The 19,381-nt window shown below is 39.8% G+C and overlaps 3 protein-coding genes across 4 annotated transcripts in view; all 3 read left to right on the forward strand.

The window, feature by feature from the left end:
- The window catches only part of RB195_014406 (uncharacterized protein), a gene marked incomplete at both ends in the record, with an annotated part of 33,440 nt that extends 20,493 nt beyond the window's left edge, over window positions 1–12,947 (forward strand). The window contains one exon of the mRNA XM_064204659.1: window positions 12,756–12,947. Coding sequence (XP_064060541.1) covers window positions 12,756–12,947 — 192 coding nt within the window. The remainder of the gene's footprint in view (window positions 1–12,755) is intronic.
- Window positions 4,007–4,407, forward strand: RB195_014407 (uncharacterized protein; the record flags this gene model as incomplete). The annotated part of the gene is made up of 2 exons (XM_064204661.1): window positions 4,007–4,176; window positions 4,284–4,407. 2 exons carry the CDS (start codon window positions 4,007–4,009, stop codon window positions 4,405–4,407), a joined length of 294 nt encoding a protein of 97 aa, XP_064060542.1.
- Window positions 12,948–16,995: 4,048 nt separating the features above from the next.
- RB195_014408 (uncharacterized protein) overlaps window positions 16,996–19,381 on the forward strand; it is a gene marked incomplete at both ends in the record, with an annotated part of 21,465 nt that continues 19,079 nt past the window's right edge. For both annotated transcript variants that reach the window (XM_064204664.1, XM_064204662.1), the window contains 2 exons: window positions 16,996–17,128; window positions 17,186–17,323. In XM_064204664.1, the coding sequence (XP_064060543.1) occupies window positions 16,996–17,128; window positions 17,186–17,323 (271 nt within the window). The remainder of the gene's footprint in view (window positions 17,129–17,185; window positions 17,324–19,381) is intronic.

The following is a 19,381-nucleotide window of genomic DNA, read 5'->3' on the forward strand; positions in this document are numbered from 1 at the left end:
TAGGAAAACATATGGGAAAATATAGAGTTAAGGATGTAAGTTACGCATACGAGCGTTCTCTCAGTTCCTAATCGTTCTAAAAGGCGTAGTGGGAAGCTACGTTTGTTCCTGAGAGATATATGATGACCTTACCCTTGGCACGCGCCGCATCCACGCGTGAGGGGACTTAGATCAGTGAGGTCTTCTCATCAATCTATTCGAGTGTAAGCAGTGAATAGGCATTTGAGGAGACCGGAGCTTGTATATGTGGCGCGGAATGCCAAACTCTATATTTTCCATATGTTTCCTGACTTCTTCAGTTTCGTGATATGTTGTCTTTAAACTTTTGGAAGTTTTTTGTCTAAATTGAATATTAGAAATTATGTACTCTGTTTTTCTTTATGTGGATGGCTGTTATAAATGTTCTCCGTGCAAGCCCTCATCGCTAAGTTATACATGCAATAGTAAATTCTTTTTAATTCGCGAAGCAGTTCCTTTCCTTTTATTTTCCTCGGTTCTTTCTTGGAGCGTGATTCGCTGACATCGAGCACATGTGTATCTATCACTTTAACAAGTTGATTTTCCAAGTATTTGAATTGAATCGAACATTTTTTGAACCATTGTTTTGTGTTTTTTCATGAGTTAGTCCTTCATCTGTTATATTCCTTGTCTAAGTCCTAACCGAAACTGACGACATTTCGCAGAGGCGATTCACTTGGAGATAATCGCTTTTCTGTCAGCGCTCAAGGATTGTTTCGTGAAACTGCTCTTCGTCTGCGTATCACTACAGCCATATTTTTAGAATATTATGTTCATAGCAGTGTTTCCTGTGTGTTTTAGGCTCACTTTAATATTGGAGAGACTTCCTTTTTTTATTGGAAACATAGCAATTTTTTTGTCTGTAATTGCTGCCATGTGAAGGCACAGATTAGTTGCAAACAACAGCATTAATTCCCTTTTGTAACTATTTGTGTACTTCCTTTCTCGGTGAACCATTAGTTGTGCTTGAAGATCCCTATGTAATATTAATCTGATTTGTACCTCTCCGTTTTTCTCTGAAGTCGTTCCCTCATGAAGATTTTTATGTTCTCCTCGCGTCTGTTTTATTAGGTTAATCCTTATCGCTGTTTTATCTTTCGTCCAAATCACCGAACCGTTCCTACACGTTAGTTGACGAGCTGGCACGTTTTGAAATTACGGAAATGTTCGTAGTTTAAAAATTAAAAGTTTTAAATTAGTTTAGAAGAATGTTGTGCAATTATGCCTCCAAAATAGAAGGGTTCGTTTATAGAAGTCACGAGAAGAAGCTGATCACATTGTGCAATGCGGTCTGCTGATAATAGGGTCATTTTTTGCTTCTTGAATGAAGTCTTCAGATTTCATAACTAGAAGTGTAAATATCTTCTCTTAGATGTTTTCCATATTAGGTATGCAAAATAGGATCAATGCATTCTGGAAGTATTCTTGTGAAAGCACACGTTATGATTCGATCCACGGTGGCATCTACGCTCCCCTCCAAATTTCGTGCTCCGCTGGTCCTCACACTCCGACCGTAAAACCAAACCACATTCGATGCATCGTTGAAGCTGGTCACTGCGTCTGAAGCCAGCGGCATAGCATCGGAAGTAAGACATATGGGCTGGACTTGTTGTTGTTTCTTAGTTTATATTGAACTAAATAGTAATGGAAGAAGTGGTTTGAAAATGATCTTATGACCTTTCGGCCCATTTTTCAGTTTGGAACACTTATTTATTTGAACTTTTTATTTATTTAAGCATCACCACTATCTAATATAACAAATGCGGAAGTTTTTGACATTTGTGGGTGAACGAGATGGAGGCTTAATGAATAAATCAGGATGAAAAAAGCATATTTTGTTGGTTTTCGACTTCCTCGAAAGTTGTAATCATACTGTAATCTGCAGAACGTTTTTTCGAACCTTTTTGGCGGTCTGGAAGGCGTACTTGGAGAGTTGGATTCTGACATTGACTAGATTTGCATCGCAAAACGTGACTTCGTTCTTCACCAAAGTCAGTTAGCTTTTTTTGCTAGAGCCAAATGGTTGCTAGCACCCAAGCATCTTCGTAGCTTTTTCAGCTATTACGAGACACTTCACTGCAGCGAAATTGTGTAAAGGCAATCCTTATGAAACTCTCGAAGCTCTGTAATGTTCGAGTACGGCAACGAAAGTCTCAAGTCTTTCTTTGCTCAGGTCTGTAAGCGCAAGCACTATAAGCGCTGAATATCGGGTCCGTAATGCATCTGTAGTGCATTTATTATCGTGTCACTAACTATTCTGGTCCAATGGATTTCGTTTAGACAAATTTCGTGTCCGAGCTACCTTGTTTTACATGCTTTGGAAGTAGCATGTCTAATTTTTGACGCCTACGAGATCTCAACCTTTGCAAGACGGCATTTCTAAAGTTACTCTCTCAACACAGATCCGACTACCGTGAAACGTATTGTAGGAGATTGCTAGTGCCGCTTCTTTCGGGACAAGCGTTGAACAAAGTAAAAAATTACCCTTTCTAAAAAGCGATAATTGCAACAACTGCGAAGTCCTTCTGGTGCAGTCGGACGGGAAATCGTCGTGATCCACTATGAACGCAATTCTCAGAATCTTTGCCATTTACTCCCATGAACTAAAAGATGTAGTAGGAAGCGCAAAGGTTGAGATCTCGTAGGCGTCAAAGATTAGACATGCTACTTCCAAAGCATGTAAAACAAGGTAGCTCGGACACGAAATTTGTCTGAACGAAATCCATTGGACCAGAATAGTTAGTGACACGATAATAAATGCACTACAGATGCATTACGGACCCGATATTCAGCGCTTATAGTGCTTGCGCTTACAGACCTGAGCAAAGAAAGACTTGAGACTTTCGTTGCCGCACTCGAACATTACAGAGCTTCGAGAGTTTTATAAGGATTGCCTTTACACAATTTCGCTGCAGTGAAGTGTCTCGTAATGGCTGAAAAAGCTACGAAGATGCTTGGGTGCTAGCAACCATTTGGCTCTAGCGAAAAAAGCTAACTGACTTTGGTGAAGAACGAAGTCACGTTTTGCGATACAAATCTAGTCAATGTCAGAATCCAACTTTCAAAATACTCCACCTGAAATCTGTACCACCTCAGATTCGTGGAGTGATGCCTTTAAACAATGATGAGAATTCTTCTGAAGCCCTTGGATTTTACTTCGAATAAGCAAGCACGACTTACAAGCGGTCTGAGCACGCAGCTCGAAAAAACATCTACTTTTTTTTTGTTGTTGTTTTTGTTTCTGGACTTTGAACCCGCTTTCGTTGAGAAGACGGCTTTCGTCTCTTCGCCAAAGCCGTCTTCTCAACGCGCTCCGCACGGACGGAGTACCAGGAAAGTTTGTTCGCCTGCTTGATGACATGAATCGACGAACAAGTGCTGCGGTTCGAACGTCAGCCAGATGTGCCAAAGCGCTTGAGGTAGTAACTGGAGTAAGACAAGGAGAAGCGGTAGGATTCTTCTTGTTCAATTTCGTCATCGACGACATGCGAAGAACAGTAGATCACTGCCCTACCGATATCACTTCAACACCATAAGAACGCCCGTTGAGCGATTTCGAGTACAACACTGACGATGTTGTTTTATTCGCAAAAAGCAGTACGGATTTTCAGCATGTTGTCAACGTCGTATCGAAGCTGGCTGCAGCCTGTGGACTACGTCAATCAGATGTAAGCAGATGTGGGTCTCTTCAAGAGAGCACGGCCTAGCGCATCTTTTTTGAATATCTTTCTCGTAGCCTTTCTGCATTTAGTTCCTTAACGAATTGCTTGTGGTCGACCCCCATCATGTACGAAGTCAAGCTGCGAGTCTAACTATCCGCAATTCGCCCCATCGGTACGGATCGGAGACTGAGCCAGCACCATTTACGGTGATGGAGAGGCTTGATTGCACGGAAAGGAAGCGGCTTAGACGGCTGCTTGGCTACTTTTGGCCGGGGGTATGCAACAATAGAGATCTTTACGCGTAAATTGATGCAGTATACCAACGGATGACACGTGAAAGATATCAACATCTTGCACCGTCATCGAAAGTGGCTACAGAAAATCGTCTTCGCTTCTTTGGGCACATATTAAGGAGACCAACAGATCGCCTTGTTCCTGAGGAGTTTGTCGGGTTCGAGCTGAAAGAGGCCACCTGGCCAAAAACGGAAGTTCTGGAGTGAGGTGGTGAAAGAGGACCTAAGGACACTCATGTATAGGCAGTTCAGGCGAAAAGTAAACTTTTGCAGAATATGGAATAGCGGCGAATAGATCGATTCCGCGCAGACCCTCGCAGAAGATTGAGAAGGTTGGGCAGAACTATGTTCAAGGACTGCTCACCTCGGCGAAGATGTGGGTAATTCCGTCAGGCGATGACATCTGCCGTCGATTAGATCAAGTTAAACGATAGAAAAGTTAATCTTGAAAAATACGTTATTGTCGTGGAAGTCCTCTAAGCAAACTTAAGAAAAGCTCATACGCAATCGCCTATATAGTCGTATTTGCACTACACCGGAGTGCAAAACATGTCCAGATAACAGCGAGAACGAGTGCATGAAATGACGTGTTGTTTATCTGATCTCCTGTCTGCAATGCGGTGACGAATACATCTTGCAGGTATCTTGTAGTGGCAGGATAGTTATCCTATCATAAGGTTCCATATTCTCTTCTACTTACAGCTATGAGACCCAACAGCAAACTTGGGACTTTCTCTATTGGGCTGATAGTACGTTTGGTCGGATAAATTACCCTTGATTTCATTTTTTTCAGGCTCTGAATAAGGCGATTTTGTCGGAACGTTTGCCACGAATAAAGGATTATAACAAACTTGTGTCCGGCTCAAAGAAAGCAAATACTAAATGAGTTTTGTTTCTGTGATTTCTTGTATCACCACCAAACGTGACAGACATAAACAACTTAAACCCCTTCCAAATCGGTGAGAAGAACTGTACTTCGAGCGTGGTTGAAATTGGTAGAGGATAAAAATGAGAGCCCATTTAAAAGTTCCGAGTTTTGATTCTGGGCACCTTTTTTTGTTTTTGTGATTTCTGTGGTTCTATTTGTCAATTATTTGTCTGCTGCCAACTCTCCCAGTTTTTACTGTAAATAAGTGCTTGCAGAACGCACAGAATACTTCATTTCTTTTCTTCAAATTTTTCCTTTTTATTTTCTCCTAATTTCTCACATGTTGTGAAGTAATTGGCTGAACTATTGTGCGTGGATTTTTCCAAGCAATATAACCTCCGCTGTTTGCGAAGACCAGCTCAAGAAGTTCGCGGTCGTTTTTCTACTTGAATCTCTTCCGATGCGGTTATTTTCCTCATCTTACAAGCCAAAAACATGAACATCCTATTTGTTCATGTCTCGAAGAGGGCTTTATGTCTTATGTTTTACTGGTGGACATGTCTTTTCTTTATCTTCTTTTCTTTATTGTAACTCTCTCCCTTATCTTCCTTTTCTCCTTTGATATTTCTCTCGACTACATCAATACTTACTAGTGGAGATATCCCTACCTCAAAAACGTCTCCGAACACTGCCTTCAAACATTCTTTCTCTGATACTTCTATAGTTATTTAATTAAAATAACAATGTCGCTTTTACGGCTCTACAATATTCCTCGTAGGAGCTTGTAATATTGATGCGTTGCGATTATTAGCGCTCTTGTTGCTTTTTGCCCATTTTTTTTATGATTTCATCTAGTTTTTTATCTTTATTTCTGAGCAGAACACTGTACACTAACCTTTTTTAAAAGTATTCTTCTACGGGGTAATTTTTTCCTCTATTCTTTTGGGATTGTTTAGCGCTATTTTGGAGCACCAGAATACGTTTGGTCTTCCTTTCATGCTGGTTCCTATCGATCATTTTTAAAACAATTGCAAGTGAAGTGAAAAATGTTAGACTCAGGTGAATAGTTGTATCAATGGTGTATTTTATAGCATTCGAACTTTGGAATGTCGCCAGATCTTAATTTTTCCCCATTTCACTACTACTTTCACTGCACTAATACATTATCTATTATCGTTATCCCTTTCAGCTCCCAGATATATGGAATAAACAAGAAAAATGAATATACAATTTTTTGGAAGATGAGATAAGTATTGCACCTAAAAGACTTCCTTTTTGACAATCTCTCCGTGAATACATAGGGGGAGGGATGTGACTCACGAATATTTAGTGTATTAGTGTGATTACGCGCAATTCCCTTCCCTAACAATATAGAAAAGGCATGAGAAACAGTCGGGACCATATAAGCTTGGTTTTGTATGACCGTCTGTTCCTTCCTACGATGCAACATAGGCATTTCCACTAACGTCGTTACTTGCGTTTGCGTTCTACGATTTTCTTTCAACAAAGACCCACTTTTACTCAGTTCTCCATCATGTTAGGGGCACTTTATTAGAGCACATTTTCTCTAAGGCTATTATTATTTTTGATCGAATTTACGCATTTTTGACGGTGGATCAAACTATAGCAACATTCTTCAATCATGTCAGATATTAGAATTCTTTTAAAATTAGTCCTTCGGGCAGGTAACTATGATGTCGTCTGCCAGCTGGACATGAATGTATGAGTGTATTTACAAAGATACAGGAGGCGCTACACTTAGTATGCAATATTATATTACCTCAGATTTATTAACCGCGAGTAGTTAATGAATCTGAGATAATCGAATACGCAGTGGAACTCGGCATGCTCTTGAAAATGAGATTCAGTGAGAAGAACGAAACTCGGAAATGCACCTTGTCGGGAAATTGTGAGAACCTTAAAAGGCTTGGAGGATATAAGGTAATGAAAAAATGTTGCAGTATTCTATGAATGAAGTCGTAGGACGAAGCTGCATTTCTAAACATATACGACTATGTTGATGTCGACTGATGTTCGCATTGATCACAAATAGGAATTCGTAAGAAAGGAATTTGAGAAGGAAGTTCAAACTTCTTTTGAGTTGGTTCTGACGAGGTTGTTTGAGATTGTATGAGAAAAATGCTTTCAAAAACTATTGGCGTTAATTAGTGCCTTCGTTTATCGTTACAGTGGATATTGTCATTTCAGTGTCTGTACTGCGAGAAGTGTATTGAGGGCATGATGTGGATGCAACGTACCCATTTTTTGCAATGTATAAGGAGTGAAAGTCATGTAACCATGAATTAGGTTGGTGGGAGAATTGTGTCTGCTTGGGTCTATGTGAGCAATTTGCAACAACCATACCATTTAACAGTTAATTTTATGGTTTGCAGTCGTGGGTTCATGGAATTGTGTTAAATACTAAAAATTTCGAGCTTTGTGCGTAGAATCACTTATCCTAGGATGCTGCACCACGCCAATGATGTTGTTTCAACAGAGTATCTTCTATGCATTTTTTTCCTCGTTGTGAAAGGGTGGCCGAAGTTTAGCTTGTTGTTGTTTTGTTTTGCTTGTTGAGAGCAATTCGTGGAAGAAAAGCTTGTTTAGCAGGGAATTTGGAATAAATACGAAATACAATGATGGACTTATCATTATGGTACCTAGAAAATCGACGTAAAAGCAACGTATCACGAAATTGACGTGGTGCGGAAGCACCAGTGAACCCGTAGAGTTAGGGTTTTAGTCGTAAAAAAAACCGCACGGGAATGGCATAGAAATATCCTACAAATAATGCGGCTGCTCATATGTTCAAAGAAAAACACAAATACAGGCAAAAAAAAAACTGATTACGTCACTATATGCAATTTGCTGCTCTTTATAGTTAAGGGAAATTTATGTCAAATTAAAAAAGTTTTCGCTTGTTCTGATTTTCCGAGAAGGCAAATAGATTTCACCAAAGCGACATTTACGGTATGATCCAGAATATTGATAACATCTCTTAATTACCTCCAGATTTGCCAATAAAGAGCAGTGAACGCGTATTTATGATTAATCCGAGTCCATCTTAGGAACTTTATATCACTTTGAGTAGTTTGTCTGGATCGCCTGTAGTTAACGATGTTTAACTTATGAAGGCAGTACGAGTCAATAATTTGGACTTAATCATCCTGCTGCTTCTTGCGCACATGTGGGGGCTTCAAAAATGTTTTTCTGTTAGGTAAAACTTTTTCTTGCGCAGTGGCTATCAGCCACGAGACAGAAGTGCGTATGGCAAGGAAAGTATTTCAACCCTTTTTCAGAATTTAGCAGAAACCCAGGGCTCTGCACGTCTGGATATTTCTGATTTCTTTCCACATAAAAGTACATGCTGAAGTGGTATTTTGTATCAGCAAACATGTAACTTTTAGTTTCAGTTGGCCGGTTGTGTGCACTACCCAGTTATTCCGTTTTTATCTGTATGGAACGAAATACCTCATACAATGAATTTTTTGGAGAAAATATGCTTCTGCATGTGGACAATCCAGTCTTTTTATCTTATCTTTCTTTTTACAAATCGTGTCGTTTATGTCGTGAGTTGTTACTTCCAAGGGACGGTCCGTAACACAGTTTACATGACAACTGTTGAAAGTACAAACGAGGTCTTCATCAGTGTGAGCGAAAATCACGGAAATTCTCGCTTTCACTACTCAAAATGAGAAAGCGATCGACCAGTCCCGTGACTTCTGAAATGCACACATGATGCGAATTCATATGGGGTATATGTTTTATGAATTTTTTTAAAACGATGGCTGTCCATGGTTGGCTGGAGTAAAAAACGAAGGGATGGGCCGTCATCGTTTCCACTCTTCTATCGATTTCCAGTCGTTCGTTGCTCTGAAACAGCGTCAATCACGTATTTACCAACCACAACAGTTATCCTCTTCTCCTCTTCCTATTCAAGACCACTACATGCATGTACGAACGACATCCTGCTCTTTTGGCATCACAATAGTTCAGTATATATTGCCGCTGCGTGAATGGCATAATTACAACTGGGGCACAAACTTGTTATTTAAGAATTTTTGAAATTTTAACACGTCCTTGGGACTTTTTTCTTTGTTACAGCCATTTCCTAACTGTAATTCTTTGGTCCTTTTCTGCTATTGGATAACATTCTTTTTTTTTGTGCAGGCATTTCATATTGATCTGCTATCGTAATACTCGCGTAAGCAAATCCCTTTCCTTAAGTATTTCTCGCAAATCGTTGCACTTTTTGAGTCTTTTTACCGACAAGCCATCTCTCTTATTGTCCAGTTTTGTTGCACATCTGTTGCAAGAGCCTATTGAGTATCGCAAGGTCATTTTTATAGTACTTATTCCGTTTGCACTGAAATGACAACAAAGGTTTGGCCAAACTCATACGAATCATGAATGATCATCGTTCTCAAGAGATTATGTATTTATCTACAAACAATTTTCCGAATGCGTGGTGCCTTTCCTACCTGAACGACTTTGGACGCATTTAATTCCGAGTCCACCATTAATTGGTTATTCGACAATAAGGGTTACTAATTCCTTCTGAATTTCGAGATTTTTTGAAGAAATGGAGTGCTTAGCAGGAGCACACACTGTAGAGACATGACAATCTCCACAGTTTTTTTTTTCTTGCGGCAAGGGTAAGAAGTCCCTTCAAGCATCAAAAAAGGGAGAATATATATTTTGCATGCTTTCCAGGTGCGGATATTGATGCACTGATCGTATCTATTTCTGTTGCGCACGTGCGAAATAGCGAGAAAACGTCCGCCTCAGTGTCTGCGCTTTTTGTTAAAATTAGTGTATTCTGTCGAGAAAAATTATCGTTTATGCGCCAATCTGAGAATATGGCTCTCCTGTTTCGCATCTTTACTTCACTACATCGATAAAACGCCGCTCAATAGAGAAGAAGATACAAAAGGAATGGAGAAGTATTCACCTCTTTCCGTGACACTAGATTATTTTTTTTTGTAATGGACACATCTTTTCTTCTAGAGAACATCTTTGATAGAATGAAGCTAACGTTCCTCTGTGGCTGGTAACATTGAAGTCCAGTAAATGTGAGAAACTAGTTATTTTTTCACTTTCAAATTTGCTATACGGTCATCACAACAGCGATGAAACCGAATAACTTAATTTTCATTCAACACTTTGTTTTAAAACAAGTAATTGGAGTTAAAACTGCCTTTGTGACACCCCACATATTTTCACTTTCGCGTGTTCTCACGTGAACATGGGTGCGCAGACACTTTTCTCTTATTGGTACTCTGCTACGCTACTTAAATAAACTTTGCAGGATCTTGGAAGTTTTCTTATGCGCTATATTATGCAACTACAATATGTATGTTAATTTCAAGTCTCTACTTTTACAAACCTATCTGTTCTTTTCACAGGTTACCCAGTCGAATATTTTTTTTTTTTTGGATTTTTAGAATTTCCAATCAGTTTAGTAATTCATAGTAATTCCTCAGATTTTTGAGTTATAATAGAAAATTAAAAAGTAAGTACACATTTTCTTTACAGTAGGTGGGAAACTCATGAAATCAAAATCATAAGTTGACGTTTTCAAGTCTTCACTGTGCTCATATGGCGTGGTGTAGGGTACTCGCCGTTTTCACACGTTCATTGTTAGCTTTGTTTGCTTCAAAACTAATTATCTCCGGTCTTGTATCTTCTACCTAAAAACCTTGGCTACATCTTGCATAAAGTGTGTAAATGTTAGAGGTTTTATCTGTTTTTCACCTACTATAAAACAAGAAATTTGAGTATACCTAGACTCTATTGACACTTTCACTCTGTTTTTTTTTTTCCTCAAAGAAAGATTGTACTTCTCACACTGTGGTAGATAATTTATAAAACGAGAACCGTATGTCTGTGAGAGAGCTTCTAACATCTACTTGTTGGTCAGTATTTTTAGTGCATCTTTCGGTTACCGGGATCAAGAAATATGTTCAAGCAGCTACATGTGCTTGTTGATGCTGGTGTGTTAATAGACATCCCCCTTTATACGACATAGAATATTTGTTTCAGTCTATTTCAATCTAAGCTCAAGTCACGGCTACATTCCATTGGCGAAATATCGCTATCCTAATAAGAGTTATCCTTTTCTCTCACATGTCCACCGCTCCACCGCTGCTTTATGTCGAAACTGAGCCTTAACTGCTATATTTGGACAAGTGCACTGATTTTATTTTCTCCACTGTACTAGTGCTGTGAATACTAAATGTTGGTTCAGCTTTTCATCGCGCAAAATTGCGACGGTTTGTAGTTCCTCATTCACTTAGCTCACTCTAAAAATCTGCAAGATATTGTCGACCATGGTTTCTTACAATGCATTAGTCCGACAATCGTTGCCGTCAACATCTGCTTTCATCGAGCACCTCATCTCCGAACTAGCACTTTCAGTTTATCATTGGATTCAGCGTTCTCGGTCAGACATATCTTTCGAAGACCGACATCGTTCTGAACGCCCGACACTTGGACAGGATCAGAAAACTTTTACGATTTTCGCTACCGTGAAGTTGTCTGACATGGATGCCATACAAAGTACATGACTCAGGAAACGTGCCAATGACCAGCGTCTGTGGATCGTTTCTTCTTCGCCCTCGAATGACTTTTTTCAAAGATAGCATTACAGGGGACGAAAGATTGGTCCTGTATGTCAACCATACCGCAACACTGTTAGTGGCTGTGCTGCGGCGATCTACCTCAAAAAGTGCGCAGGGTGACCTACACCAGAAGAAGATTCTGTACTGCTGTTAATGGCATTCCCGGGAAGGTTCTACTATGAGTTTCTTTCTAGCGGATCCGTGGTAGATAGTAGTAGTAGATGGAAAGGTGTAAACTGCTGAACTCCAGAAGTTGGCCTACGCCATTTGCAGAAAGTGCCACAATTTCTGTATACTTCAGGACTGTGCCACTTCTCATTTTGCGAAACTGACCTTTCAGAAGATTGCCGAGGTCAGATGGGAAGTGTTGCTCCATGCTGCTTATTCGCCCAACCTAGGTTCTTTCAAATACTATCTGTTTCATGTTTTTTTGGAAGTGACTGGAAATTGGAGGTGCCCTCTTCGTGACCTAAGGGTACTATTATGCATAAATCTACTGGCACTAGGGAGATCACTTTCGTGAATTACAGGCTAATATTGTGCCGGAATTTTTAGGTACAGGCTTTTTTAAATCGAGCACTTTTATGGGGACCACATTTTCACTAAAAAAAGTTTTTGAATAGTGCTTTTTTGGAACTCCGCCTACTTGAATTCATGCGAAATTTAGCACATGTAAGTTGTAGTACATCACAAAATAAATGGACTTTGCAATTGTTGTTGAGGCAGTTATTTTGAAAATCTACGACGCGATTTGCTCGTTTGTATTTGTGGCTCTCTTTTTGTTGTGGTCTTCATTGACATTTGCGGAAAAAAATTCCATTAGCTTCTTGACCTCAAGGTGACTTGAACATAGTTTATAAGCTTAAATGAATGTGATTTATGCCGTAGAATATCATATCTTTGAGCAGCGTTCACTATCTAATTCTACGTAGTCTTGGAATTTGGACAAGGATCTTATTCAGAATCCGCTCAATGTTCACTATCGTGTAAGTGTCTGGCGTTAATCAACCGCTTAGAATGCTTCTTTATCCTCCCAGATCCCAGACAAGTCTGGTACCAATTTATCGACCCCGGAAAGGAGGGGGGAATGAAAGGCTTGGTGAGCACTAGTGCAGATTCGAACCTCCGGTCGATCGTGCAGGAAGCGTAACCTCTTGCCGCTACACTCCACCCGACCCTATTTTAAGATTTTCGAAGGATAACACGATAGTGAAATTGTCACTATCGTGTTATCCTTCGAAAATTTCCAGTTTGGAGAATAATGCACCTTGTCCTAAGTACCAATGATTTTCAGCACGTTTGTCACGGTATTAGCATGTATCCCGAGAAACTAATCTCTAGCACGGGATTTTTACTACGACACACATTCTGTTATTCATCATCTGTGTTCATCATGTTCATGTTCATGTTTATAACGTTGTTTATGTATACAACAATGGCTTTCTGCCCAGATTGTGGACAAACTTCCACTGTTATTGTAGTTTAATTACATCATGTACAAGCCCAGTGCATTCAGTGTTTCGTAATATTTGCACTTATGCCCCATTTTCAGCTCATAACGCGTAATCCAGGCTTATGTTTCGTATTCAGCGCTGCTTAGAGGTTCTCAATATTGTTCTGATTGTGCTTATGTATTATCTGTGCTCTTTTATTTTCCACTACTATAAAATGTGTTTTCATCAGGTCTCGTCTGACAACATAGATGACCGATTTGTTAGATTGATCTTATTAAATGAAAAGTACACTTTTATTAGAAAAAGGGAATCACTCAATATTCTTACTTCTCAGATGTCTTTTAAAGTTATTGTTGAAGCTTAATGAGTCAGTGTTGTTAAAGGCATTTTCTCGTAAGTGAAATCGAATAGGGTGCATATAATCTAAGATCTGAAGTTACATATTTGCTATGTAAAGAATGAATAAATAAATAATGAAAAATATATTCTGTCAAAAAATTCAACAATAACAAATAACTTACTAGGAAGATATGGCTTCGTGCGATTTGTCGCCTTCATTGGTGCAATAGATGCTTTACTTCACAGTATTTGCATGCAAAATGATGGAAACTAATCTATAGAAACTAATCTATATAGTCGCAGATTGCGTGGACATCTTCCTTTGCGAGTTTTTGTTGGCAACAGCGTGTGAAGCTGTGCAGTTCTCACATTGAGCTGCATTAAGGGGCTGAACTAGACATTTTTGTAATCTCTAAAAATGTGGTTTTCAGTAAATTTCTTGCATTTGAGTCACTCTATTTTAGTCGGCTTGTTACCCCAAATTAGTCGTTTTTGTCGAACTTTACACATGCAGTTATGAATGGAACATTACTCTCATTACTGTCATTGCAAATGAATATGTAGAAAATCTTCCATCTGCGTTCCAATGTGAGCGTGTAATGGTATCTTCAGAATCTAGGTGCAGAAAAAAGCTCAAAACTGCAGTTTCCGCGAGATCGATGTGTGTCGAACACTCATCTCATATCGGTTGCATTCGCCGTTGTATTGAATGTTTTCCGCATTGGTAATGTGAGCTAAGTTGGTCGCTGACGTTGTGGTGTGAAATTACTGATTGGCGCCCCTAACGGCACCTGTTATTATTGTCGTTGAAATAAAAACGAAAAACAACCAAGGTAATGGTCATTTAACACATTGACGATAGCGCACGTTGCGTGTCTGGCACGTGATGCAGGCACGTTTTAGGACACCGTGCAGCCGCGGCTCAACGCTGAGCCGCGTTATCCCCACGGTTACAACTTTTTTTCCTGTTTTTACAAATTTTTGCGTTTTTACATAATTTATCTTCTATTTGTTGCTAATCGCGTTGTTATAGGACTTTTTTGTTAGTGAGTTTTAGCAGACAAAGATGGACGGATCTGAGTTAGACGATTTAGAGGACAGTTTTAAAAGACTACTCGATGAATCTGAGGATGAAACTACAGAAAATGGTTCTATCTTCAGTGATGTGTTAGTGCTGTGGATAAGGAGTAAGATTCGAGAAGTAATGAGAGATTGTCGGTGTCAGATAATGAGAGCGAACAGACGAATGGTTAACCGATGCAGAAACTCATGATGACTGGAAATTTCCTCATCAATTTGGTCCACAGGTCAGTCACCTAGCTGTCACAAACCAATCGATTTTTACGAGCTGTATTTGGACAAGGAAATGTTGTCAATAGTTATCGAAGAAACGAGTAAACAAAGCAAGGAAAAAGATTCTGAATTTAATGGCACACCTATGCCGCTGAGATCAAAAACTTTATTGGATTGTTTGTAGTGAGTGAAAAAGCCATTTCGCATTTAATTTTTTTAAAGAATGCACAAAAAGTGTGATTTGCAACTAACGCTCGAATTTGTTTCTTGTTTTCAAAAGATAGAAACCTTTTTCCATGCTCATGTTGTGTGTGTGTGTGTGTGATATTATTCGAAGATAGTGAACCAATTAAGTATAAAAAACTTTCAAAAAATTGGGAAGTCACGGAAAATAACCTTTGGAAATCGTGCGGCTCAACGTTGAGCAGCACTGTCCCACACTTTGTATAAAGTAGTTTAACCCTTTGACAACAGGGCGGCTCACCGTTACTACTTTATACACGTTTGTATTCCAAGCATAAATCATTGCGGCCGCCGTTTCTTTCCCCTTGAAGGAAACATACCACGAAATTGACGATGTTGGGACCTTTCCTCAAAAAGGATTGGGAGCGTAGATGGTAAGTGCGGGCGTTGAGCAATCAGCAAGTGAGGCAACGTCAACAGCCTATTTAGGGCACTTATTTCTTCTTCATTGAAGTTTCACGCCTTTTCCTAAACGAAGTTCACTTCTGTACATATTTGAACAGGTGCAGCGTGGTGACCGGACATGTATAGGCAGTCATTGCGAATGCCAACCAAATCTTTCATCATTAAATAAATAAGGGTAAATAAATTGTTGCTGTATTTGTCCAGGAAAGAAGAAATACTGGACTAATATACCATTTCAGCTTCGCAATTCGTCGTACACGTTTTCTTATACCTTTGCGAACCCGAGTTAAAGTAGTGCGCGTCGGCGTCGTCTGGGGAACTGATCAACCGCAGGCATTTCTTGGTCCAAATTCTGTTCTTTTTGCAGGGTTGCCGAAAAACGGATGCGGTTTTGGAGTTTTCGTTTTTTTTTCATTTACTGCAAGAGGTAGGATAAGTAAGTTTTCACTTGATACCTATGGTCTTCAAAATTAGCAACCGCACATTTAGTCTGATTGTGCTAGTGTACGATTTAAAATTCTCAGGCTGTGGAAGAGACCCTGATTTTCCAAGGAGAAACATTGTACAAATTTGAATTTTTCGATCAGTGCCCGTTTAGAGTACACTTTATTTTATTCGGGCTGTGTAGTGATAACTATGCAGCCCGAATAAAATAAAGTGCAGCTAAGCTATTAAAAAGAAACAAACGAAACAGGTTCACGAAACTCAGATGAATATTGGCTGGATTTGGATTCTACTTCTCTGGCAAAGGCTTTCATTGTATTTTTAGTGAACTCGAAAGTAGAGGCACAACCTTACTTTTGGTGTAGTCTTCTCCTACAGCACTGAAGCATTGTTTTTCATGACACTATGAAGCAGCTACTGATTTATATAAATATGTACGTTCGTTTGTTCTGTCCAGTTCACTGCATAATTTTTTGCCGAACAAGTCAGCACTTCGACCTACTTCAATGAAAGATACGAAAGCGAATTCCTCCTTATCTACATAGATATGTCAACTGGCTGCTGGCATCTCACATAGTAAAATCAGAGTCTTTTGTTTTTTATTTTATTTTTTTGCTCAAGTATATACTTCATATAAGGTCAGAAGTGTACGAAATACATTGACTGTTTAAATTATAAGAGTTTCAGAAAACATGTCTAGTAATTCACTGACAGCTATGAACTCAAAAAGGGTTCTTTCAGTTCACTGTTCACATTTTGAAACTAATTTTCATGCTTAAGATTGTGAACATTCTTTTTTCACGATCACAAATCAGGTCTGGTATTGTGACATTGATACTCATCATACTCGAAAGTTTGACATTTGCTGAAAATCAGCTTATTTGAAGTCCCCACTTATTAAATTTATCACGGTAGGAGAGGATAGTTGATTCGCAAGTCCACGCGCATCTTTTCAACAGTCTGGCAAAACCTATGCGTGTTTGTTCTAGGTCCATCCTCTACATACATACATTTGTCCTTTGTTGCGTTCACTCCAATTTTGTTCGTTTGTCGTGTTCATTATTCCTAATAGTACCACTGATTTTGTGTTCTGTTTTGTTTTTCTTTTGAACTCTTCGTTGGCAGTGATACCATCCTATTATCTCCTCATTCATTTCCATTCACTTATTTTGTTGCGGAATCGTAGGTTGAGTGTTTACTTCATTGTTTTCCTGATCCTTTTCTTGTATCATCATCCCTTCTTCATTTATAAGTCGCAGTTCGATTCTTGATAACATTTGTCGCCTCTCTTATGCGTTAAGCGTTCCGCACGTTATCTATTGATTCTAAAAAGGTATTTATTGCAGATAGACGGCTATGGGATCGGCCCGCAAGCACGACAAAGCTAGAGGCAAAGATAAAGATAATAAGGCAACGTCAGCTCATCCAGTGCCACTTATACCAAAAATTTGTGGATGCCCAGTTCCAGATCCAATACGATGCTTTGTTGGTGTGTTCGTTCTGTAGGCAAATACATGAGTCAGCTGCGTTCTAATATTTCATTCAGGAGAACCTTTACCCTTAGGAGGCGATGGAGTTAGAATGGAATGTTCAAATGAAAAATGCCCATTCACAGATGTTTTACTCCACCAAGAATGTTTCGACGCATTTGAGGACCACTTGGTGAAAGTACTAAGCAATCTTGGTGCGTTCTCTAGTCTAGTTATAGAAATGGGGCTCTATCGCTCTTCTATTCTGTAGTCGATTTGCTCGTTTAATATTACTATAAGTCCTCTACGAGTGATATAAGATTTCAACAACAGTTCAGCTGGTGCTATTACGGAATATCATTTAGGTGTTTCAATAACTAGTTATCGCAAGCTGTTTCAATCACTAGTTCTCTCGTGAATACTGACTGGATCTTTCGAAGACCGAAAACATGTCACGACTTTCGACGCAGTAGCTGTGCTATGATAATTGGAAGACGTTACTGAGAAGTACAACGATCCGAAAGCTTAGGAATTCTATTTAACGTTTTGTACTTACCTAATTACTTAGATGATGTCTCCACTGAATGTGAGGTCTCCAGAATGTTTTCTGGTTGTTTCTTTTCCTCGCCATCGTCAACCAAGATATCCTCAAGCTACTTGATTGGCTTTGAAGAGGTCCCTGAGCAATAAGGAGGTCCATCCGTACTGCAAACACATGTCTTCGGCAGTCTTACTTCGAAGCCGTTTAACATCTCTTAGGAACCACTATAGCGTGGTTGTTGTCCATCTATTCTCCACTCTTCTCATAATATGATTGACCCATAAGTGCTATAGACGGATATTTCTCTTAATTCTGAGCTGCGTGAGTAGTAAGTAGCTTCTTAGGGGTGGCAGCGGGGTTTATCCATGTTTATAAATGTCATGCGTATCGAAAGGCTGGAAGAGCTTTCAGGTCGAACAGGTGGCACGGAGCTCTTGGTCCATAATTTAATCCTTAGCTTCTCTGACGGTGCGAACACTGCTCACGCTGCTCTCATCCTTCTATTCACTTCTTCCTTCAAGTCATTCTCCATATCCAAGGAACGTCCGAGGTACACGTATGATGAAGTTTCTACGACTTGAGAGCCTTCAGCTTGGCCTTTTCCTCTCGGTAGACGTTCCTCATGAACAGTCTTTTTCCTGTTTATTTGCAACCCAACTCTCTTTCCTGCTTCCTTTAATTTCTTGAGCATCGTCTTTGCTTCAGTGGTACTTCTCGAAGAGAGAACGATGTCGTCCGCAAAATGAAGGTTTGTGAGGAATTTCTCGTAAAATGTATGGCCCTTTCTTCCCAAGCTAATGATTTTATTATCCATTGTTATGCAGCCGCTAACAGCTTCAGCGACATATATCGCCTTTCGTATCCTCGCTGGTTATGCTGAGGGGATCTGGAGAAGCTGTATAGTATTTGTGCAGCACTATTTTTGAAATTTTCCAATTATTTGAAACACCTAGTATCTTATTTAAAGTCGTGAGAACAAAAAAAAAAGAAAAAGAAAAAAGGACGACGGAGCAGAAAATTATTGGCACTAGTGTGCATGTCTTCTTAGCGGCTCTTCATGCCACCTTGAATGCAGCATACCACGAATCTGAGGTGGTGTGGATTTCAGGTGGAGTATCCGTATACGGCGTCGTATGGAGACGGGGGTGGTTCCGCTCATCTCTCCCTGAATCTCTGCAAACAGCTGCATCCAGAATGCTGTTTTGTACGACGCCAGCTATTGCAACGCTCCAGCCCTTGCGCCGCCTCCGCCCTGCGATTCGTCAAAAATCAATGAGAGAGATGAGCGGAAAACCCCTGGTCTCCAATCTACGACCTCTTATAAGGATACTCCATCCATACCACCCAGATTCGTGGTATGTTGCCTTTATAAGTGAATATGCAAGGATCCTCACACAATTTTTCACTGGGTAAGCCTCCACAAGAGAGCACTCATGGCATTCGATATTTAGCTGAAAACAACCGTAGTTTGTTCTACATGAATATGATTTTGAGTGTGGCATCACACAAAGCCTGAGCAAAGAACATGAACTTATTGTGTACGAAGGAGCTAAGCCGCTAATTGGCGGTCCAGCTCCTCCGAACTCAATTGGATGCATTGTCGGGGTCTCATTCCTGCTTCGACTCTTTTTTCGAGTGCCTTGGTTTTCTCCCACCTCTCACCTCCCTTCCCTGTGATCTCAAGGGGATCCTCAGTCTCTGCTTATTATATGGCCAATCAGTGGTGGTAGAC

Source organism: Necator americanus, chromosome V (genome assembly GCF_031761385.1).
Source record: "Necator americanus strain Aroian chromosome V, whole genome shotgun sequence".
NCBI classification, from domain to species: domain Eukaryota; kingdom Metazoa; phylum Nematoda; class Chromadorea; order Rhabditida; family Ancylostomatidae; genus Necator; species Necator americanus.